General features: G+C 44.3%; 1 protein-coding gene across 8 annotated transcripts in view; it reads right to left on the reverse strand.

Moving 5' to 3' along the window:
- Positions 1-9,056: 9,056 nt before the first annotated feature.
- ABCB9 (ATP binding cassette subfamily B member 9) overlaps positions 9,057-25,325 on the reverse strand; it is a 32,155-nt gene continuing 15,886 nt past the window's right edge. For all 8 annotated transcript variants that reach the window (XM_081841607.1, XM_081841605.1, XM_081841606.1 and 5 more), the window contains 8 exons: positions 22,224-22,429; positions 18,367-18,564; positions 15,253-15,381; positions 13,980-14,168; positions 13,557-13,730; positions 12,811-12,970; positions 11,361-11,497; positions 9,057-10,382 (listed from right to left, as the gene is read on the reverse strand). In XM_081841607.1, coding sequence (XP_081697733.1) covers positions 10,092-10,382; positions 11,361-11,497; positions 12,811-12,970; positions 13,557-13,730; positions 13,980-14,168; positions 15,253-15,381; positions 18,367-18,564; positions 22,224-22,429 — 1,484 coding nt within the window. In that variant the 3' untranslated portion in view covers positions 9,057-10,091. The remainder of the gene's footprint in view (positions 10,383-11,360; positions 11,498-12,810; positions 12,971-13,556; positions 13,731-13,979; positions 14,169-15,252; positions 15,382-18,366; positions 18,565-22,223; positions 22,430-25,325) is intronic.

Here is a 25,325-nt window from a genome sequence, read left to right on the forward strand (position 1 = left end):
ATCAAACCCGCAGGAAAAGTGTAAAAATACAGAATGCCATCAGAAATAAAACTTGTTTTTCTCATTAGCTGTGTAATATTTCTGTTTTTCATACAACTTGAAGATTTCTCTTTCAGTGGCTTTTCAACACCTTTCTGATCAGCTGTTTCAGCTCTTCCTCTCAACTTCTTGCTGATCAGCTGCTTAAATTCCCACCTTGTGCTGATCTTTCGTTGCTGTTTTAAACTGGGCGTTGGGGCATCAGCATTTTAGGGGTTTGCTTTTCTTTTTAATCTTGCATTCTCTGCTGCCGCCACTGCCGACACCTTTTTTGCCTGTTAGCTGCTTTGGTTTGTTTTTGATAAAAGTGAAATCAATGCTAATAACAGCATGCCATTTAAAATTGTCAGAGATACTGATATGAAAAGAGATTTTTTTAAAAAAATAATATTTATTACTTTTCCAACAATTTCAACACTACAAAAAACAAGAGCAATACAATACAATACAATACACAAACACTACATAACACTAACACATTAAACTAACAACACAAAACAAAAACAATTTAAAGCACATCAAATAATTTCAATATCTTATTTCCACGACCTCCTCACACCTCCCTTTTTGTATTCCACTTCTGTTAATTGTTTCAGCAATTCCTTTCAATCTTCCTCTGTTTTCTATCCTGTGATTATCTTAGCACATTCTAACCTTATTTTCCCTTTAATACTCTATTAATCTGTTTATACTTAATTCCTTATAACATTTCTACTAAAGCCGTATAACTTCATTCCAACATTTTTCTATCATTCATCTTTAATACTCTATTAATCTATTTATACTTAAATCCTTATAACATTTCTACTAAAGCCATATAACAACGCCGCTCACCCCACGTCGCTCCAGACCCCCGAAACCGGGTTTCCCCGCAAGTTGGGGAGGCGCAAAAGGTGCCCGCCGAATCCCACGCTCACAGGCTTCTCTTGCCTGTGATTTTTTGCGGGTCTCCGCCTTGAAAAGATAGATGTTGTTATCTGGAAGGCAAATTTTCTACAACCTTGGTGCAGCCACAGAAAAGGCCCTACCTGCCTGCACACCAACAGAAAGAGGCACGTAGATCAGGGACACCTGAATGTACAAGGCAGTCCAAGTGCCAGTCTGCTTTTGAGAACTTCTCAAAGTGATGAAGGCCACAGCCACACCACACATTTAAAGCACTCATACCACTCTTAACAGTCATGGCTTCCCCCAAAGAGGGTGCTGAGAGCTGTTAGGAGACCCGTCACAGAGCTACGATTTCCCCAGGAGTCTTTGGGGAAATACATGATTATTGAAGTGGTATAAAGAGTGCCTTCAAATGTATAGTGTGGACATGATCTAATTTAGGCCCCTGAAGTATGGCACGTGTCTAATGACAGCAAATCTGTATTGATTAATTATATGAGTTTTAATTGATTAAACATGCACAGTTTTACATATGCATAACACAAAACATGAAATGGGAGGAAACACATTTTCTTTAGTTTGAGATTATGAGATTATTGTAGAAAGTATAATTTTAGAAGACACGATTCAGAAGGGACTAGCTCTAAAAAGAGGACTTGTTGTGTCTCCCATTTTTATAAGAACTATTTGCAACCAATCAGAATTTGCCTCCCTTCTTTTCCTTTTTGTTACGTATGATCAATGCAGGGTTGGGGTACAATCTGGATATATGCCATTAATTTTAGTTACATAACTGGGAAACCACCTGTTCAATGACATAAACTGAACTTCCTGTGGCAAACTCCATCAAAAGCTTTTCTCTCTCCCCCTGCCTTCTTTGTGTGGGCTGATTAGTGACTGGCATTACATCTTCGCAGCTGCTGCTACCACACAGACTTTATTATGGTTTTTTAAAAGCGCATTGTTGCTATGACAGCATGAGCATCACTTAGCACCCTTGCATGTGCCAGTTCTAGTTAAAAAAGGAATGGAAATGCAGCCAAATTAAAATTACTTTTAATCACACCAAAGGAACTCAATGGGAAGAATTTAAGTGCCTCTCTTTATAATAAAATATAATAGTGGACTTTCTTTTATTGTGGTAGAGTTCTTTGAGGGGGGGAATGTGCTTCAAATGTGCTTTAAATGTATAGTGTGTACACAAACTAATTTTACTTCAGCACTGGAGGTGGAACAGCATCCTCCAGAACACCTGAGCAGGCAGCAGGCTAGTTTAGGGACTTCAGGGCAAGCTGTGGAGAACACAGGGACCTTTTCTCCAATACCCCAACACTCCTTCCCACCCCTTGCCCAGCCGCTTGCTCACCCTGCCTGCCTAGTGGTAAAGCCAGCCTTGCACCTTGACCTCTGCACATAATTCAATACAATGTATACAAGTCTTAGGGCAAGATTTGCTCTTCTTTTACGATCCAAAGCCAAGGTTTGTTCTCAGCCTGCCAATTGTGGCTTGTTTGAACAAAATAAATCACACTCCCTGCTTTGGATGCTACACTAAGCCAAAGGTTGCAGATTTTTGCTCCTGCTCATTAGCAGAAAGGAGCAAAGCAGGAGCGGTAAATTTCATGGTAAAGTCAACAGGATGTAGTCACAGCTAGCTTTAGTTGGATTGGGGCCAGTGACTATTGGATCAGCTATATTCTAATTTAGGGCTGCAAACTTCCATCTATCATACGAATTGGTTTTTAAATCTTTTTAATGAACTAAAAAGGCATCACATTAATTTTGTTAATTTAAATTCAGTATCAGTAAGGGGGAGGCTTGTGGGACGCGGGTGGCGCTGTGGGTAAAACCTCAGTGTCTAGGACTTGCCGATCGTATGGTCGGCGGTTCGAATCCCCGCGGCGGGGTGAACTCCCGTCGTTCGGTCCCAGCTCCTGCCCACCTAGCAGTTCGAAACCACCCCTAAGTGCAAGTAGATAAATAGGTACCGCTTTATAGCGGGAAGGTAAACGGCGTTTCCGTGTGCTGCGCTGGTGCTGGCTCGCCAGAGCAGCTTCGTCACGCTGGCCACGTGACCCGGAAGTGTCTTCGGACAGCGCTGGTTCCCGGCCTCTTAAGCGAGATGAGCAATCAACCCCAGAGTCGGTCATGACTGGCCCATACGGGCAGGGGTACCTTTACTTTTAAGGGGGAGGCTACTAATGAAATCTGCAGGTGGCAGTTGCCATCTTGGAAGGGGCATTTACTCTTCACACAGGAGGGAATAGCGCCTGTAAAATTGTACATGGTGCAGCAAACACATGGACTTTCTAAGAGCATATTTGTCTTCAAATTTATTATTTTAGGAAACGTAACTGTATCATATATATTTCTCATCTTAGCAGTTTGCAGAACAACTTAAAGGACAAGGCTTTGAGTGGAAAATGTGTGTTATTTAAGCAAGGTGTGGTTTCTTGTTTGTCTGGGAATAATTTGTGTGTGGACAGGATTATGAGTGCATTCACTTGTAGACATGTCAACAACTGAACAGCTGATCAATTTTAGCCAGGGTTTCCTGGTTGTATAACTAAGTTGTATAACTAAATATGCTTGGCTCACATAAAAAACATGGAGGGGGGTGCATTTAGAGACTCAGGAAAAACCATCACAAGGTAAACAAGAGAGTTACTATTCAATAAAAAAAATCTATGCATAGAAGCAGACAAAAAAATGCTAAGTTCTTAATACCAATATAGAAACTACTTCCAAATGTTATATAACACTTCAGTGTAACCAAGAAACAGAATCCAGGACGCATCCATGCAAATATGATTTAATTCCAAGTAGTTCTCCCCCATTAAGGTTTATGGACACAAAAAACTGGTTACAATTTGGGGCACAGGTGAGAGGATAAACTTTAAAGCACAACAGAACTACAAGGAAGGAACATAGGAAGTTGCCTTATACAGAATGAGACCCATCGGTCCATCTAGCTCAGTATTTCCCACACTGTCTGGCAGCAGCTCTCCAGGGTTTCAAACAGGGAGTATATCCTAGCTGTACTTGGAGATGCTTGGGATTAAACCAGAGACCTTCTGCATGCACGTCAGATGCTCTCCCTCTGAGCTACAGCCCTTCTCCAAAACTGAACCCTTCTTTTACCAAGTCTTCCTCTGATACCACTTTCTTGTAGCTGATTTTTTTAATGGTGTGGTTTTTTTCCCCCTGGTTATTGAGTCCTATTGAGAGGAAAATGGTTTAAATTGGTTTGGGTGGAAAAGGAGCATGGGGAGAATAAATGTTTAGCTCCCCACACCTCTGTTGCTTTAGTAGTCCTCTCCAAACCCTTGCTTTGTATGCCTAGTTTGGGCACCAGTCTCTCTGCATGTACACAACATGAAAATGGCGTCTGACTGCGCATAATGCTTAGCAAAAGCTCTTAAAGTGCAGAGCAGCCCCACTTGCACATCACAGTAAATCAAAGTGAATTATTTACAGCCATCTCACCTCTTTCATTCTCCCTGCTTTTGTTGAGGAAACAAAATCACATCCCCCAATTTCACATTACATCCAAAACCAGGGATCACAGTTTGTTTCATTCCAGTAAACCACAATCAGTAAGCCAAGAACAGATTGCGGTTTGTTGGAAATGAAACAAACCATGACCTCTGGTTTGGAAGTAATTTAAAGCCAGGCATTATGGTTTTTTCCTGCATCAATGAGGAGAAGTGGAAGAACCCTAATGGGTGCATTCATGGTAAACTATTTACTGTGACATACTGTGGCATGCAAACTAGGTCAATGTGGCTTCAGTACTACAGGACCACATGTACGGTGATTGCTGGGTTTGCTGAAAATGGCACAAGAGGCTCAGCTAGCAGAAGGACACTTCTAAGCAAGAACTATTGGTTCTGTTTGTGTTCATTAAGAGAAGGTGGTGCTAAGGCCTACAGCAAAGATTGCCTGATTGGTCAACTTCAGGACGGCTTTTCTGTTTCATCAGTAGAGCCTTCCACTGAAGGTCTCTCTTCCACCTGAAGATCAGAGGGACTGACCACCCTCCTTTACTGAAGGTGGTAAATGTAGCTGGAACTTGTGACTGATTTGTTGTTTAATCAAATTGAGTTGTATCTTTCTCCCTTTTGCAGTTTGGATTCCTATGGCATTATCTGTTGAATCCGTAAGCTGATATGTATCTGCACTTACAATAAGTGCATTGCGTGTATATGCATATGCAAACACAGCATCCTTGAATACCCCACCCATTATAATTACAGGCCATTTGTTCATTGGGAAGAATTGGCATCCAGCCAACTTGTATTTAACTGTGATGTGACCTGATTTATTTGTAAATGTGTTCTCTGCATGCTCACCCACACCCTTGACCTGGTATCCTTTCAAGGTTGACTTCAGCATACTTGTTGGGTATATCTGCAATCTATGAGTCACTTTCACAACAGTCAGTTTGTACTGGAAATTTCAGAGGGAATTTAATTTGCAAGTCTAATCTTTGGAACTTTTTAACCCTCTCCTGAGGCGGGTTGCTAAATCCACACAGCCTGCTCAAGTTGCCCTAGAGCACATTTGCTTTCTGCTTTCCAAAAGAATGCTAGTGTACAAACATGTTTTTTTTCTTCGTGGTGCTACAAAAACAGAACATCCCTCATAACTCAAGATGTGCATAACCTAAATGAGGCATGTCTATGGAAAAAGGTGCACAAATAAAGCTTTATGTGAAGACAGATGAAACATTTTGTAGAGTGTTAATACAACTCTGGAGCACCATCACTCAATTTCAGGACAGAATCAACTCACTCTCTCCTACAATAAAGTCAAACTCTGAAAAAAAATTAATACATTATGCAAGTGTGGATATCGCAGAACGACAAATGTCTATGATGTCATCAAGACACTGCCCTACAAGCCTCAGCTGTTCTGTAAGTTTTATTTTCTTACAGAAGGCAAACTGGAACTATGAATGACAAGGTGCTCACATGTTGTTTTAAAAAAAATAGTGGATAGCAGGTCTTAAGCATGAATAGCGGGACAAGAGTGGCAGCTGATTCAATGTCTGATGTGATGCAGTGGAGGGTGGTCTATACTGAGTAAACTTGGCTGATTAGAACCCACAGTCTATTTGCTTTGGACACCCCAGAATAAGACACTCAACTCTTCTGAACAGGGTACAGAAAACACATTCTAAATTAATCCCATTAGGAATAGGTAGAGCTTTGCCCATCTGATACCAATAAAAATCTATATAAAAACCAAACCAATAAGAGGCATTAGGGCCTAGCCCTGGGGATCATATTATTCTTGTCCCTCATTAGGGTGCCTGTGGCCTACATCACCTCTGATAAGGATCCTTGCCAACTGACAGTTAAGATATTTGCTGAAGCATCTTTTCAGAACACAGCCTGAAATTTGTCACAAAGTGACAGGAGCATAAAGCTTATATACAAGTGTGATAAAAATAATATTCAGGTCAGAAGTATTTTGTCTGGATGTATAGTCACTTTCGCAACTACTTGCATACCTCCCCATGAATTTTTATTGCTTTTCAAAATTGGTAACAAATTAACATCTAATTAATGATATGTAGTAACCATGTACTCTCCCCCTCTTTCACTGTCCCGCCTTATCAGCAATAAACCTGCAATTAACAGTCCAATAGTCTCCAGCAGCTTTTGTCATGGTCGAGTCGACAGAGGGACCTTTTCACTTTAGCCCTATTGTCCAAAATCAAAGGAGATTCGCAGCAAACTTGGTTGTTGACTGATGCTTTCTCCAGAATGGAGTCATGACATAACCTAGCACCTTGCGCCTCATTTCTCGGCAAAGTCTTCCATCAAAGACCAAAGCAGGCATTAAAAGGTCTCTGTGGGTTTTTGGCACCCCCCCCCCAATGACTGCATTGGAAGGATCAAGGGGGATGTTAGACTCTGCTTTCCACCTCAGCCCCAGCCCCAACCCTGAGCCCAGGGGAGTGACTTTCCAAGTTCACTACTGGAACTAGGTGCATACCTCCCTAGAAGAGCCATCAAGGGGTTTTCAACTGCAGAGCAAGCTGTTTTCCTGCCTATGCTTCTTCTTTTTAATGACATGTCCTTTTAATGACATGATGTTAAACCTAGGATGGATATTTTTGCTGCTCTGGGCATGCTGGATTCATGATTGTTATAAGGTCCAGCCAACCTGCGCTCTGCACAGCCAGCTTCAGCTGGAGACAGGAAGAACCAGATGCTCCTGAGCTGGATTCCATTGGTGTATCTGATCAGGAAGGAGCAGGTGGAGATTCCTGGAAGACTCGCTGCTCAATATACTTGGCTGTGTCAGATGTGCTTGAGCACCTCATTGTGAACCACTTCCTCCTGGCTTATATCTTTCTTTTGGCAAGTGAGGCAGGATACAAATTCACCACTATATGGGAGAGACTGCCTAACTGCAAATACAGAGCCTGGCTTGAGTGTGTCCTTGAACTCTGATTATACCATACCTCTTGCTTGCCCTGAATGCAAGGTAGAGTGCAGTGGAGGGTAGTCCATTAGGGCTAATTAGTCTTGATTCCTCCAGCTATATTTTGGTCCCCATGTGCCAGACTCTCTATTACAGAAAAACTGTATTTTAATTGTTAGATGCAGATTTTGCTGAGTGATTTTATTGTACCAAACCTTTCAGAATTTGGTCTATATGCCAATAAAGGTTTGAGACTGATTGATTGTAATGAAAAAGGTTCCCCACCCTTGGTTTGCTATGAAATGCAGAAGGCTTCAACCTCATTAGTAAAGGGTGAACCAACAGCATTACGTTGGGCAGCATTTACAACCTGTCAATAATTATGTGATTATCAGCAGTAGACCTCACGTTTTCAGTTGTTTCAAAACAGTGACACTGGCTTCTGACTAGCAAATGCACACCAAGCAGCCAAACACATGGTGAACTGTTCACCATCAAGAACAATGTCCCCTTTTGTTATGTGAGTCACTGGAAAAGCATGAGTGAGAAGTTCCACCACTGGTAGACTGCAGGACTTTGGAGGAAGAGGTCCAGGACCTCACCAAGCAAAGTGAAGGAGGGCTCTCAGGTGCAGCATAGCAGGCTTACCACATTCTGAAGTAAAATACACATTGCTATTGAAAAAAGAGGGCTGCCATAAGACGATTAATTCCAAAGACTAGCATAACCTAAGTGTGCCACTGAACACTGGCTCTAATATATTGAGAAGAGGGGTTCTCTCAAGCACCTGGCCCTCCGTGGGATTCCCTTTTCCCGAGGAGGCGGAATGTGCAGGAATTCTATCCCACTGTTTCACTGAGTTTTGTGAGTGCTCCATGCAAAATGAGAATAGCTGGTCTTGTGTGCTTGGCAAATGCCGAATCTCTTGCCCATGTGGAGGTAGCCATGCCAATAAAACACAGAAAACAGCAATAATCCTTCAAGAGTCTCAATAAGCTGAGTGTCAGAGGTAGTCTTTATTTATTTTGTAAAGTGTTTGTAAAACATCACTATTTATAATTTGCCAACAGCAAAAAAAAAATCTGCCAAAAACACAGCAGCATCAAAATATCAGAAAGGAATTAAAATGAGCTAAAGTGCTTGAGCTTATTTTGCAACTGAGTGTAACTGGAGAGACTTGAAAGAGAAAGATTTTTAAAATTGCTCAATCCTCAATTCATAGTCTAGTTATTTTGGTAATTTCCCACCCCGCCACCTGACTCTTTAAGCACAGTTTTGGATGCCTGTGAGCTCTTCCAAATCATTTATGAAACTGTAAAACGACTGGGCCAAATTAGGCAGTGCAAAGTGGAGGTATAACATATTTCCTCCTTGCCCCCCCTTGCTTTGCTACAACAACAACAACAAAACACAACACCAAACAACAAAATGAACGGAATAATTCAGGCAACCAATGCCTGACAATTAAAGAATGTAAAAAATGATTCCCAACCCCCAGCAGTTATTTGGGATTGCTGGCAGAACCCACACCTTGAACAAGATCTTGTTGGGTTTCCCCAAACAAAACTGGTGAACAAGCCATTGGGAAGGTCTCTTCTGCAAACCTCATTGAAACAAATAGAGAAGAATTGGTACACTGCTCTTACTCACGTAGGAAAGTTTCCCAGTGGATATTTTTTTTTGGTGTGTGTGTGTGGGGGGGTGTTTCCTGCCTGACTTTATGCATTGAAACCAAATGAAAAAGCCTTGACTGCCCTCACAAAAACAAAGTTTTGAAAACAGGATTGTCTTATTCGCTGCAAATGTTGGTACACAGACTGACAGTATGCAACAACTGATAAGTGCCAACATATATTTAAACCATTTAAGTTGTTTCTGTTTTAAAAGTGTGCACCTCCAAATATCAAAAGCTAACCAAGGGAAGAAGAATCCCTCTCAGGGTTTATTATCATATATGTAATTGTCTGTAGGCCAGGGACACAATCCACCATTTATCCCCATCTGCTGCAGTGCCACTTAGGGGACTGAAAGCATGGCTTTTCAAAGGAATGATTCTGAATGCTTCCTTACTTCTAAAAAGCCATCATGCATATTATTCACTATGTGAACATGGCACCATATTAATTTGCACACTTCAGCTCAGAGGTATCTAGAACCACTAGTCATTTTTGCAATTTTGGGGTCTAAGATGGTCAAAACCTGAGCCAAGTGCCCTAGAGAATGTCTGTTTTAGTGAGGGTGCCATACTTGAGGCATGGCATTAGCAAGGGTATCTACAGGCACTGGAGTGATCCCAAAGAGCAACTGCTGGCTTAGTCCCAAGGCAACATTTCCTTTCCCAGTCCACACAATCACCCTCAGAGACCCTCAACTGATCACCCTTCTTCCCATACAATTGCATGCACCTAAAAGAAACAACCGTTTATAAATAACAGCAAGTTTTGCATGCGTATCAGTGGGAAAAGAAAACACAGGGGCTGTGGTGGGAATTGTTGGCCCACTGGTTCTCCTCTCAGATCAGCAGGATACTGCCTGCTGGGAGTCATGTGCACCGGACATTTAGTGCATAACACTGTAAACGGTCAGAAAACATTAGTGAAGCTGTGCTAAAGAGGAGAGGTTGACTCTTCCAGTGGGATGCCAGTTGGATTCCATAGTGCTTTCACCTCTGAGCTCAGCTGACAGCCCATCTGTGCAGTTCAAAATTTTCAAGTCCGGCACACATGACATCAAACTCTGAACTCTTCAGCCAGTCCTGTCTTTGAAGACTCTCTCCGGATTCCAGGCAAGCTGCCATCCTGACAGCTGTCCCCCGTGCCGGACTCATGGCCGAGAATCTGTCTTTGCACTAGCTTGTAATAAAGGCCACCTTCTTCCATGAGCTGCTTGTGTGTCCCTTGCTGTACCACACAGCCCTTGTCGAGAACAATGATATTGTGTGCCTTCTCCACAGTGCTCAGTCTGTGGGCTATGACAAGCACTGTGTGGCCCTGGACATCCCCATAAATGGCTTGCTGGATCTGCCAAGAGAAAGAGGTTGTTAAAGAAATGCCTCACAAACGTCGTGTTGATTTCCTTGTGCACATGTCCAGACAGACCTGCCCCAGAGATTTATGACAGGGAAAGGGACCCCTGACCATTAGGTCCAGTCGTGACCGACTCTGGGGTTGCGGTGCTCATCTCGCTTTATTGGCCAAGGGAGCCGGCGTACAGCTTCCAGGTCATGTGGCCAGCATGACTAAGCCGCTTCTGGCGAACCAGAGCAGCACACGGAAATGCCGTTTACCTTCCCGCCGGAGCGGTACCTATTTATCTACTTGCACTTTGATGTGCTTTTGAACTGCTAGGTTGGCAGGAGCAGGGACTGAGCAGCAGGAGCTCATCCCATCACGGGGATTCGAACCGCCAACCTTCTGATCGGCAGGCCCTAGGCTCTGTGGTTTAACCCACAGCCCCACCCGCGTCCCCCGGGTGACAGGTAAATTAAATGACAGGTAAATTAAAACAAATAACAAAAATACCACCAAACCCCTCCCTCTCAACACACACACAAACCAGGTTTGAAAATAGCCAGCCAGGGGCAAGTAACAGCAGCCTGCAGTTGACAAGGCAGGGAAGCTGATGTAAAAAAAACCAGTTTAAACTGAAGCCTCTGAAGTCCACATCAATACTCGCGTTCCCATATCTCTGTATTTTTTGCTTTGAATTTGCCCTGGCTCAATGTTTGCAGCCAGATTCCTCCCTCATTCTAAGGAGGGGGCTATAGCCCAATGGCAAACCACCAGATGTTGCACAGAAGGCCTGAGTGTCAGTCCTTGGCATTAACAGGCAGGGCTGAGAAAGACCTCAGCCTGAATTCCTGGACAGCTGCTGCCAGTCAACAGTGGGCAACATGGGTCCATCATGGTAGCACAGTATGGCAAGCCCTTAAAACTGTATAATTGGCACCCTAATGCTATGCCTGAACAAGAACACTCCCTCCAAACAATCATGCTCACCGCATGTTCACTCTCTGCATCCAGGGCACTTGTGGCTTCATCCAATATCAGGATTGGTGGGTTTCTGATTAAAGCTCTCGCAATAGCCACTCTCTGCTTCTGACCACCAGAAAGCTGGGTTCCCTTTTCACCAGCTTCTGTTGGTTCAAAGGAAAGGGAGGAATCAGCATTAAATCTAAAGTAGCAGGGAGGGTTAAGACAGACAAGGAAGCCCTAGGTTAAAAGGTGCTGAGAAGTCAGCAGGGAGATCTTATGCAAGCCACATTTCTCACTCTCAGCCCACCCTCCGTCATCTGCAACGTGAAAATAAAACTGACAGACCTCATAGGCCTGCTGTAAGACAGGAGTGGGGAACCTCTTTTGCTTCATGGACCACATGTTTATCAGGATCAGCCTTGTGGGTCAAATTTGACAGGTGGGTAGAGCTGCCCTCTCAGTGACATCAGGTGCAAGTGGTTTGAAGTCCCAAAGTTGGAACTTCAAAGCACCTTGCAAGGCATTGTTAAAATAAAGTCCCCCCCCCTTAATTCAACAGGGGATTCCATTGCAAATCCCTTGTTAAATGAAGGGGGAAACTCTTTGTTGCAAGGTGCTTCTAAGTTCCAACTTTGGGATTTCAAAACACCTTGCATCTGACATCATGGTGAGGGCAAGTCATTCAGGAAAGGGTCTGCATGGAATTCTGCCTATTTGAGTGGGGTTTAACCCCCACTAATCAGTTGATGAGTGTGCGCTAAATACTACTGTTGTGGCCGTGTGCCTGTTTCCTGCTGAAACCAAGGGTGCACAGCCAGTGCAGGATTTAACCTCGTCCTCCCGCCTGTCACAATGGCCTCACAGGTCAACATGAACCCCTGGTGGGCCAAGACTGGGCTGGAGCTTCCCCACCTCTGCCCTTACCAGGACATATTAATGTGCTGTGAGGGGATGGATTAAAAAACCCCACACCAAACCCTTACCCACTACTCTTATGACTGTGGTAGTGGGAAGGCCTTGTATTAGTACCGATTCCCTCTGTCAGTAACCACTAGGATTCTCCAGCATATCTTTGCTTAAATATAATCTGCTTAAATATAACCTGAAACTTTTTCATTTGTTTTTTGTGTGTAATTTCAGTTTTCATGTGAATGTCTTGTTTCCTCTGTACTGTATTGTTTCTTTATATTAATATGCTATTTAATCATGCTTTTGATTAAATCAAAGTGAGTATTTTTAAACAAGTGGTTAAATATAAGACCAAAATATGCATATGTGTGTATGACACAGTTTGAGAGGGGGAAAATACAGGAGCACACACTTGTTTTAGGGTGTCTAGGAGCTCTGCACACAAGAAGCGGAGGAGCCCCCATCTCCTCCTCCATCCCACAAGATCACCACCACTGGCAAGTAAGTATGAATCTGGGCTCAGCTGGTGATTTCTTCAAGACACAGATAAGCAGAGTTTCAATACCTGTGTGGTAGCCATCCTGTAATTCCGTGATAAACGTGTGGGCGTTGGCCTTTTGGGCAGCATGAATGACTGACTCATAAGGGACAGAGGCCAAGCCATAGGAGATATTTTCTGCAATAGAGCGAGCGAAAAGGACCGGTTCTTGGCTCACCAGAGATATCTGCATAGAGAAAGGGAGGAGGGAGGGAAGGGAGGAAGAAGAGTCATCTTAAATGACTATCCTTGCTTGTGAAGGCATCCGTTGTTAAGCAGAGTGAATTCCAAGCATTAATTACATGACTTCATTGTCCTGTGTGAGTAATACAGCCTCTTACAACCTCCTTTTGCAAATATCTGTCATTAGCCCCTGCACTGCACTTCCTCACCAAACACTACTGCAGAGTGCGATGCTCAATGGCTTAATAGCTACACAGTACTTTCATATCTGAAAGGTAAGAGGGAGAGATTCTGAGCAGGTTCATTCAATTTAATCAGTTCTGCAACCTGTATAAATTATATTATTTTCCATAATGTCTTCCGGTTTTGCAAAATGTAGGGAAGAGGTACACAGGGCGCTACCTCCAAAAGCTTGTTCAGTTTCTGAGGTTTCAAACCTATTTTCGCAGTCATAAGGACTAGAAACTCTCTTTCTCTTCTTGAAAGTAAAGTAATATTTTCAGGAAGCTCAAGTCTGCTCTTCAACAGAATTGGCTCAGCCTTGCCCAAGGCCATTTAAGAGCTAGAATACGGTTACCAGCGAGTCGTACCACTGAGTGCAGGTACTTGTGCTCGTACATGTTAATAGGCTGTCCATCCAGCAGGACTTGCCCATCTTCAAGTGGGTAGAAGTTTTCCATAATGCTGACACAGGAACTCTTCCCGCTGCCTGAGGGCCCCACCAGCGCAGTCACTTTCCCAGGATGAAGCGTGAAGGAGACATTCTGTAAAGCAAAAGGGTGTCTCTGCATGACCAATAGGGGTTATTTCATCCTTTCCCTAACCTGCTGTAGTTTTGGACTACAACTCCCATCATCCCTGACCATGGCAGTGCCACTTTGTTCTTTGTTTATAATATATGTATTTTATCTTCCCTTCCCACTGCCAAAGTCTTTAAAGTAACTATTAGAAACTGGCTATCCATGGCAACCAAAGCCAAATGTTCAGCAACAAGGCAGGTGTGAGAAGCTTACCTGCAAGACCTGGGTTGCAGGTCGAGTGCGGTAAGCAAAGGTGACATTCCTGAACTCCACTTTGCCTTCTAGCTGGTTGGGGGCCAGAGTGCCATCGTGCACCATGGTCGGCTTGCGGTCTATGAACTCAAATACTTTCTCGGCAGCTCCAACACCTTGCATCAGCCCACTGTAGACTGAACCAATAGACTAAAAAAATAAAAGAAGTGGAGGACATTACAATTCTAAGAACCTCTTAAATTACAACAAGGAAGGAACAAATCAGGAACATTTCCTGCTTTTGAAAAGATGTTTTGCAAATAAGTCGTCATGCTGTGAGAAGGTTCATTCAGAATTAAAAGGAGGCTGTCCCAAGTGGTCAAGCCAGGAAGGCATGGTCAATGCTGACATTTACTCAAGTTGCCTCACTCAGTTTTGGACACACCTTCACTAATGGGCATTGTTAGAGGGTGACGGTAGCCCAGGATGTGTGTGGCTCAGGGCACCTGAGCGTTGGATCTTTCGTGCTGGATCCTTCTTCACTTCTTTTGCCTTTTATCTAACTTGGAGGTTTTACGAGATGGTCTTTTAGCAGACCAGTGGAGAGGCACTGTGGCTCATCTCACCCTCCTCTCCACAGTGGAAGCCACTGTGAGAAGCTGGACTATTAAGGATCTTCAGCAGGGCTCTTCTTACGTACTTAAGCCATCATGTTTAATCAATAGCGCTTTAAAAAAATGATTATTTTGTGTATGTTTGAAGCTAGCTAAGTAGTTGCTGGACTCCAGCTCTTATCAGTCCCAGCCACCATGGCCAATGGTCAGGGATGCTGAGAGTTGTGGGTCAAGAGTATCAATTTTAAATTATAATTTAAATTAAATAAATAAATTTGGTTGCCCCTAGATCCTTCTTCATCAAAAGCATGACTGCACATATGGCCCATCTAATTCAGCATCCTGTTTCTCACAGTAGCCAGCCAGATGCCTAGGGCAAGCCCCAAAGCTGGACCCAAGTTCAACAGCACTGTCCCCACTTTCAGTTGCCAGCAACTGGCATTCAGAGACATACTGCCTCTGACAGCAGTGGTAGAATAGATAATCTGCTAGTACACTTATGAAGATATAACTATATACCCGAAGCTCAAGCTAGGCTGGAACCCCACATAAGACTGGAAAACAAACACAGTCCGTGGGAGAATGCTGAAGACCCTGATAAGAAAGAAACTCCACATAGATCAGTTACTTTAGCTCTCTTAAGACTGGGACATAGATGCTTTCAGATGGGTGAAACTTACCTCCATGCAGTCTCCAAGGACAAATTCATAAATAATGAAGGATATCAGGTTCCCACTGGTCATCTGGTCAGTGATCACCAGGTGGCCTCCGTAGTACAAAATGCTGACTTGAACAATGAGGAGTGTTAGCTGAAACCGAGCATAGAATCCAGATTCAAAAACAGGAGACAGAGTATCTCCTGGGTTCAAGAAACCAAGGTTTCACCTTAAATGGCAACCATGTTTGGGTTGGTGTAGACAAGATGAAGGCAAGGGACAAACTGAAGCAGTGAGGGGATAGAGGGCATTGGTCTGAGCAGAAATGCACTATACCAGGAAGAGGAGAAGTTAGTGACATGTTTGGTATACAACTGATAGCGTGTAAAGCATTAAGATTCATGAACAGCTAAATGCAGGAATAAGGACTGGATGAGTGGTCTTTTGGCAACAAAACAAGCAGGGAGTACAACAGTATCGAAGGAAGACATCCATTGTGCTGTATATAAATATCCAGGCCTGGATCAAACTCAGGGACAGGCTAGTTTGTAGTAGCAGGAACCAGCTGTGCACAGCACCTGTGGCCTGGTGTTTGCAGTATCACAAAACAGCATTTCCCTCCTCCCTAGAGCAGAGTTTGGTCTTCATTTTAAATATAGCAAGACTGATACCTAACTCCCAGTTGCACTGGACTTGAATTGACTTTATGTATGGTATTGTTCTAATTTTTATACACACGCACACATATTTTTATATATGCAGCTGTTCTAAATATGATTTTACTGTATTGTAAATCACTTTGGGATGCCTCATGAGAAGAGATTCACAAATGAAGTACGGTAGTATAAAAATAATAAATTTCATGGACCGGAATCCACCTTATCAGATGCATGAAATGTTATGCTACGTTAGCAGGGGGGCATTTATGCATACACACGCTTATCTGCTAACATAAATATAAATATTTTTAAACACTTAATTGTCATAATCATGCAACAAATATATATTGTTATTTGTTGGGGTGCCAGAGTTTTGTGGGTGTAAGGCACCAATAATTCTTGGGTTTAGTAAAAGTTAGAATTAATCAAGGTTTGATTAAACTGTGCCAAACGTGGCTGGATGCAGTTTATGCTAATGAACCAGCCTGGCAGGTCTACATGAGTGTAAGCCATTAAGAAACAAACACCAATGACCAGTGGCCGAGCTACCTGCTCCGGCACCAGGAGTGGCGTACATCCGGGGGCGTGGCTGGCGTGCCCACTGCGGGGGGGGGGGCATGGCACGCATTGGGGGATACGCAGCAGGTGGCGCATGTCCCAGGGGGCACGGTGCATGTTGGGGGTGCACGGCAAGTGGCGTGCGTCCCAAGGTGTGAACAGTGAGTGGCGAGCGTCCCAGGGGGCAGGGGTGGCCATGATGTCACCCCTGGTATGGCGCCTGTGGTGGGCGACCCCCCACTCCCTCCTTCATCTGCCAGTGCCCATGATAGCCCATCAAGGAAACCATAAATAGAGAGCAAAGACTGCCAGACAAGGAGGAGAGGGGCCCCTCTCTCAGTTGTGCGTTGGTGGGCACAGACCAAAGTGGTTAGGATTTCTGGGGAGATTTGACAAGCAGAGAAGGGGGGGGGGGCAGGACACGATGTGTGGATGCTCCACAATCCCTTCATCTAGCTTCAGGTTGCGTATGTGTGTAAATAAACCAAATAACATGAAGATACCACACACTGTGCTGTGCCTTATTCCCAAAGGAAACACAGACCTGGGTGAGGGCCTGGAACCCCTCAAGCCTCTGGCACTGCTGAAAGGGGATTGGGGTGGCGTGTAAATCACACTCTCTCTATATTAGGCCTGGGCGATATATCGATACAGTGGTACCTCAGGTTAAGTACTTAATTCGTTCTGGAGGTCCATACTTAACCTGAAACTGTACTTAACCTGAAGCACCACTTCAGCTAATGGGGCCAACTGCTGCTGCGCCACTGGAGCACAATTTCTGTTCTCATCCTGAAGCAAAGTTCTTAACCTGAAGCAATATTTCTGGGTTAGCGGAGTCTGTAACCTGAAGCGTATGTAACCTGAAGCGTATGTAACCCGAGGTACCACAGTCTTTTGCCCAGGACTGGTATGAGGAGAAGACCACAATGTTGGTTTCACTCAGCTGATGAAACCGCCAACCGCCTGAGTCCCTCTGCTAGCAGCGCAACTTCATCCAGGGGTTGCTGCTAGCAGAGGGACCCGCAAGAATGGCAGTTTCACTTGCAATATACTGCTGAATGAAACCGACTTCGTGGTCTGCCCTCATATAGCACAGAGGGAGAAACAAGCTGTACCATCGAGGTGCTGATACGACTTGTTCCTCCCTCCGCATCTTTAAACTGCTCAGCCAAAGGGCGCCTGGTTGCCATTCCCTTCAGCCAAATATTTAACAGAGCCCCCAGTCCAGTGCTAGCTTCCCAAGCTGACAGTGAGGTAGGGGCTCTGTGAAACTGCCGCACCCAACTGAGCACCCCTGACGCCTCAGCAGCATTGGATCAGCTGGTGTGGGGGAGGCTTCTTCTACACCCCAGCTGCACAAAGCCTGATGCTGCTGAGGAGTTGGGGCTGACTCAACTGGGGTGGGGGGAGCCCTCCCGCCGCCAGCTGAGCAGCGGCCTGGGCCAGCTGCATTGGCCCTAGCCTACAAGGGCTCGAGCTCTGGTGGCGAGAGCTGCGGCAGCTTCACCTGTGTCTAGCTGGCTGGGGCCAATGCAGCTTGTTTTAACATTACGGTATATTGCCAATCTGCAATGTCTGGCTGGTGATACATCACACTGTTGAAAATCGAACATCGCCCAGCCCTACTCTCTCTATATGAAACAATATATATATATATTTATCCCTGACAGGGACTCACGCAACTTCACATGCATGCATGCATGCACGCACACACACATTTTTAACAGAAACAATTATCATCACCAGGCATCTACTGACATGGATGAAAGTTTGTGCCATGATACATTTGTCAGTCTTTAAGATGCCATAAGACTCTTTTTGTTTGCACAGAACATGATTAAGGGGACAGGTAAACATGACGACAATGAAGGTGAAGACAGTAACCTACAAAGCAGCAGGGGGGGGAGGAGTTTCCACCTACCCCACTGGACCACACATAGTAGGTGTAAGCCATGGCTTCTTTTTTGTTGAGTTTGTAGACTTGCTGCAGTTTGTCCGAATAGACGTTCGCCTCCACTTCCTCATTGGCAAAGCTGCGGACAGTCTTCATGGCTGATATGGTTTCTTCAGCGGTGTTGTTGGCTTTTGCCAAAGCATTCTGGACCTCTTTGGAGAGTTTCTAAATAGTGGGCACAGAGAGAGAGGGAAGAGAGGAGGGCTGTCCCATAACCAAGAAATGGAATGAGCCTACTTAAGGGTTTCCCAGACTTTCAGAATTTGGGAGACCCCAACCAGTCCCAGCAAATGAACTACTCCTCCTCCTCCTCCTCCTCCTCCTCATCATCATCATCATCAGGTTACTAAAAACCTCCAAGGCTGCTTACAACCACATTCATATAAACTGTAAACAACTAATACAATATCAGAATGAAAACCAGTAAATCCATATTGAGGTTTGGCAGCAACCATAGTCATGGCTAGTGAATTCAGGCATAACAACAAGAACACACCAAACTATACAGGTTAATATCCTGGTTTGGCAGCCCCTCACAAATATGTGAGCATAGATTCAGACATCACAGTTTGGCTTTGTGTTCCCGCTGATTCTGAATGCTACCACTATATCAGGGAACTGTATTATATAAGCCACCACCAAGCAAAACTTCTCCCCTCTGCCCATCCCTGTTGCTGCCTGTGTAAACTGAAAGCTGAGGCACCCAGAGCAGGGCCTGAGGAGCATATCTTAAGACAACCTTTCCCAACCTTGTACACTCCAGATTTTGTTGGACTTAAGCATCCATCAGCAAGCGTAGCCAATGGTTAGGGATGAGAGGTTGTATAGTCCAGGAACATCTGGAGGGTCACAGGTTTCCTATCCCTCTTGTTATCTGCTCAGCAGGTAAATCCATCAAGGCCAAGAAATAAAATAAAAATCCCCATGGGACCTCTGCAAGGCTTCCTCCTTCAGAATTTTATGAACAGCAGCACTGTACACCTCTGTCGCTTCTCTGCAGCTCCTTTTTGGGTTGGTATTGTACATGCAATACTAGAGAACAAAATCAGGAATCCACAAACCACCAGCCTTTTTGAATTCAGATGATAAAATGCACGAGCATGAAGACACTATAAAGTGTTCAGATTTATTTTGTTATGTTTTATTTTCTATGATTAGTTTTGTAGTTCAAAATGGAACAAAAAGTACGGTATATCTAGAGAGAGAGAGAATGAATACATGTTGATATATCTGTATTCACACACAGAGAAGGGATGGATGAATTCTATTTTTGATTCTATATTTTCTAGGCTTCAATTGGGTTCTCCACATTTCTGCAGCAATTGTTTTTGGAGCAGATATTGGGGAAAAATCTCATGAAAATTGACAGATTAGTGCTAATTTCTCATAACACACACATTTTTGTATGCAGTTTTGACTAATATACACATTTTTGCAAGCAATTTCCCCAAAGGTAATGAATTTTTTCTAGGTTCTTTTTACTTTTATGCACCCTTTCCCCATGCATAGGCATCTCTGTGCGCATTGTTTGGTTGGACTAAAGCATCTCCAAATTGGGGAAACTGCAAATTCCAAAGGCTAGCTGTGTTCTGGCACTAGTATTGGTTTGAGAAGTGCAGATTAGGTAGTTTCTCATTAAGATACAAAGACAAGCAAATTTCTCCCCCACCCCTAACACCCCCCCAACAAAAGGCCAATAAACTATGCATACCCCACAGACCAGGATGTAGCAAACCCCCCCCTCCCCTGTTCCCCTCAGTGCTGAGTAGCATTAATCTTGCAGCATGAGAGCCAAGAAACTTCTGTTGGCTGAGAGCCAGGCATTCAGTGACTCAAGCAGAGCCTTACTGAGATTGTGTGGCGCTCCATGGGACAGCCCCCCTTGTCTCTGCAGTGGGAGCCAAGCTGGGGAAGCATGAAGGACGAAGCAGAACAGGAAATGCACATTTGCAGACTTAAGCACTCCATCCAGCAGCCGATGACCTCAGGCAGCAAAGACTCACAAAGAGGCAAGCAGGCAAGGTCAGCAGCTCGCAAAGGACAAAAGATTAGCCAGGTGCGCAGATGTCCCAACTGGTATTACAAGTTATGGCAGCGAGAGGAGAGGAAGAATGAATAAATCACACGCAAGAGAACAATCCCCCTATACCAGAAACAACTAGGAAAATAAAGCAGCAACAAGAGGAAACCTTGGATGCATCAAAATGGAGTGGCAAGAAACCAATTTTTAGAAATTTTTTATTAAATTTGTTTTAATTTGTGGCTGATTTGGTAAAAATTGGAATATCAATAAAAACAAATTGGCAAAAAAAGAGAAAGGACACAATCCCCTCAATCCCAGCTCCTGCAGGCAAGGCAGGAGGGGAGGGGTGGAAACTTGTCATGAAACAGATGGTCCTGGATTTAAAAGAAAGCATACAAAAGGTTTTCCACAAATAGGTAATGTGCTTTTGCAGGAAATAACAGTAGTGATGATGGCAGCATCAAAAGTTGGGTGGCTTTCCAGAGAGCTTACAATCTATCTTTAAACAGCAACCTTTAGGATTCACATGATGTTTGTTTTGTTAAAGTTCAGTGTACTTCACAGAGTGGCTGGGGAAACCCAGCTGGATGGGCGGGATATAATAATAATAATAATAATAATAATAATAATAATAATAATAATACACAGTCTCTTGAATCCTTACTGATCTGAGCCTCATGTGGAGGTGTATGGAGGACATGGTCAGACCCTGGGAGAAGCTCAGATAGTTGGGGATGGAGGACCCTAGGGAGGGTTGGCCAATATTGTTATCCTTACCTTACAACACACACTTGGCCGTTATGCCCTCTGTTTCAAAGGAGATGGCTCGGGGAAAGAGCCTGCCATGAAAATGCAGCAACATTACCACAGAGAGAACGTATGTATAATATTTGGAAGTGAGTCCCCCTGCCCCGAAAGACGCAGCCCTAGGACTTCCTCTCTAGAGACAGCTCTAATTTCTTTTCAAGTCATCTGAGAAGGTAAAACAACCTGCAGCTGCCTATGCCTCTTCCCCACTTGCTTTGGCAAGAGAGACTGCAATTCCGCTCCACAGGGAGGACAAGGCAGGCAGCTGGACAACAGCGCTGCCAAGGCCAAGAAATAAAATAAAAATCCCCACAGGACCTCTGCAAAACCTTCTCCTTCAGAATTTTATGAACAGCAGCCCTGTACATCTCTGTTGCTTCTCTGCAGCTCCTTTTTAGGATGGTATTAGAGCAGCCAAGAAAACAAGGTGCATGGGCTTGGAATATAGGACCGAAATTGTACGTGCAATATTGGAGAACAAAATCAGAAATCCACGCACTATCAGCCTATCAGCCATAAAATGCTCATGCATTTTATTTTTTAATGCTTTCTTTTCTTTTGATGATTAGTTTTTGTGGTTAAAAATGGAACAAAAAGTATATGAGAGAGAGGCACTCAAGAGATGGTGTGTGAAAATAGGACAGTTCTCAGAAACTGTTCAAAAGAGTCTTTGCCAGGAGATTGCTAAGGACACACCAAATTTGCTGTGGGAAAGGATATTAGCTCAGTGGTTAAAGTATCTGTTTTGCATGCCAGAGCTCTCAGGTTCAATCACTAGCATCTCTAGGTGGGGCTGGGAATGTTCCCTGTCTGAAATCCTGGAGAGCCACTGCCGGTCAGTGTACTGAGGCAGATGGAGCTATGGTCTGACTTGGTAGAAGGGCAGCTTCCTATGTGCCTGTGTCCCCAAAACAGAGCACCCACAGGCAAACAGACAGACAAGCTCTGAGAATGAGCTCTGGGGTCAGGCTTAAAAGCTACAGGTAACACTAACCTTGTAGTACTTCCCGTAAAGATCTGACATGAGCATGATTATGGGGAATCCCATGAAGGTTACCAGGGAGAGCTGCCACGAGAGGCTGAACATGAAAACTATCACCCCTGTGGCCTTGACCATATTGCGCAGGAAGATGTTGATGTTCTGCGACACCAGGTCACTCACAATCGTCGTGTCCGACGTCAGTCGGGAAATAATGTCACCTGAGAGAGAAAGAAAGAGAATGAGAACAGAAGCAATGTGTGAAGAGCAAGATCCATGGGCTGGAGGGTGCTGGGCAGGGGGCAAAATAGGCTTTCTCTGCTCACAGAGAGAACCCTGCCTATTTGTTGAAATATGCACATTCTCTATTAATTATTCTTATTATTAAAAAACAAAGTGCTACAGTTTAAGGTCCTAATGTGCAATCCTGGGAAATATGTATTTGAAAAATGATCTATGGGTATCAAGGATGCAAAGCAATTTTCTTTGAAAAAAGGTCTAATCAAAATGCAATAAATAATTGTGAAAAACAGGAATAAAATTAGCAAATAACAATAGTTGTAACAACAACAACAAAACCCCAGCCAATCAATTACATTTTCTTTAAAAGAAGAAACAGAAAACAGAACTTGACCCCACTTATAGGCTGGACTGAAACCAAAACCACGGCCTGTTCCAGCCAATGGCTTCTCCCACTTCAAACCGTTTGCACCAAGGCTGACTGATCTGGCCCCTCAAGGAAATTTTTCTGGCTCTCACACTGATTTTGGCAGCAGCAAAAAGGAAAAATAATACAGTGGTACCTCGGGTTAAGTACTTAATTCGTTCCGGAGGTCCGTTCTTAACCTGAAACTGTTCTTAACCTGAAGCACCACTTTAGCTAATGGGGCCTCCTGCTGCTGCCGCACCGCCAGAGCACAATTTCTGTTCTCATCCTGAAGCAAAGTTCTTAACCTGAGGTAATATTTCTGGGTTAGCGGAGTCTGTAACCTGAAGCGTATGTAACCTGAAGCGTATGTTACCCGAAGTACCACTGTAATCAGTATGACACTGAGGTACACAGAAAGTTTTAAACCTCTCAACCCAGCCCAGCTCCCCAACGGGGATGCAAATTGTTCCATTCACACCCTGCATGTGTGTCCTGTACATGTGAGTATGCTGTAAAAGAGTGTGGGTGGGTGGGTGTGCGCTCACACGTGTGAGAGTGTGGGTCTAGCATGCGGCCCCCAGGAGGTGGGACAGTTATGAATGTGGCTCTTGGACCCCGAAATGGCTGGGTATCCCTACTTTACTTAAAGAAAAGGATCATCTAAATGGGGATGTGACTGACTATCTGCACTCAGGTGCTCCAGTCAGGTTCTGGCCACCTCCACTCCCAAGAAGGAAACCTACGCCGTTGAGAGGTGAGTGTCTACCGAAGAGGAAGGGACATAGTGCATAATTCTAGGTGTGTGATTGTGCAGTTTCTCAACATAGCCTGATTCACTGGAAAGTACTAATCACTTTTCTGCATCTGCAACACAGAAGTACAACCAAAGACTACAATAAACCCTTCCCTAAATGGTTCTTTGACTTGCAGAGGGGCTATGGATATGGTAACACACAGGGCCTCTGTGCCTTTTAACTGAGCCCCAGTTCATCATTTGCTTCCTGCTGCAGATCTGAGAAATTCAGCAAGTGCGCTCTCTCTCTCTCTCTCTCTTTCTCCGGAAGGCAAGGAGCCAAGGATATTGTGGTGCCTTCTGGTCAGAGAAAAGCTTGCTGCCAGAACCCTCAACACAGAGGGCAGACCACAGAGAGGCTGAAACACATCCTTAACTCAAAAACCCTTTGGGCCAGAATCCAAAAAAACTGTGCAGCTAGTTGCATCTATGCAAGTGTTGTGTGTGTTTCTTTAACAGTGACCTCCCCTCTATGTCATGAGGGGACCAAGAGGAGATCCAAAAGTAGTTTTTGACACAGACTGGTGTGCAGGAGGGAGTGGCTAGATCCAAGACAAAATGGCAAAGCAGAGTTTATTCCAAACCCATATTTGCACCTTGAGCATTTATATCCAGAGGCCAATGTTCTGATTGCTTCAAGGAACGTATGAAGCTCTTATACTAAGCAGGGGCATCAGTTCGTTTAGCTCTATATTGCCAACACAGACTGGCAGTGGCTCTCCAGGGTTTCAGACAGGGAGCCTTTCCAGCCCTAACCTGGAGTTGCTGGGGATTCCACCTGCAGCCTTTTGCATGCAAAGGAAGTGCTCCACCACAAGTGGAGTACCTCTACAGACTGCTATAATGCTGTGAGATGCAGTTGGCTGGATCACTGATATGGCCAGTGTTTTTTTTTTCCCCTTAAAAAATGTTTAGGGGTAGTCTTATTGTGACTCAAGAAAATCACCATTTCATAGTTCAAATCGGGAAAAATAAATATAGTAAAGGGACAAAAGTACAGATTCACAAAATGTTTAGGGGTATGTGTACCCCCAGAAAAAAAGCCCTGGATATGGCAGAGCATGATGTCCGCAGCAGGAAAAATACATCGTGGGCTCTCCAGGCTTCCTTAAGTGGCTCTGCTCACCCGGCTTGCTACCACCTGCCTTCTCCCCAAATCCTACATGTGGCCTCATGTTTCCTTCATCCATCAAATCCTACTTGAAGCTCAGCTCTGCCGTGAAGCCCTTGGGCCTCACCCGCAGCCAGAATGGAACCTAGCCATGTGTACCTGCATTTCCACATGCCAGGGCCATTAGCAATGCACATCCCACTCCTTCCTGCTCTTCATTGTTCTCTCACACCGTCATCACTTAGTTCAGGGCGGCCCAACTTCTCATACCTAGCTGGGGAAACGCTAACTAGGCTTTGGGAAGGAGGAAAGAGAACTCTAAGACCTGTCACAGCTCTCACGCCTCCTTCCCAAAGCCCAGGGCTTCCTTATCTAGTTTTGGAAAGGCAGTGCAAGGGCCAGGGGTGGACATCAAATGTTGCCAAGGACTTCTGAAAAGGCCTCAGGGCCAGGCCTCGTGTTGGACCACCTTGATTTAGATCATGAGCTTCTCAAGGCAGTGAGGGGGCTTATGGTTCTTGGAAAAACATTCAGAATACAGTGGTACCTCGGGATGCGAACGGG

This window comes from Podarcis erhardii (assembly GCF_964252035.2).
Source record: "Podarcis erhardii genome assembly, chromosome: 15".
Lineage (NCBI taxonomy): Eukaryota > Metazoa > Chordata > Lepidosauria > Squamata > Lacertidae > Podarcis > Podarcis erhardii.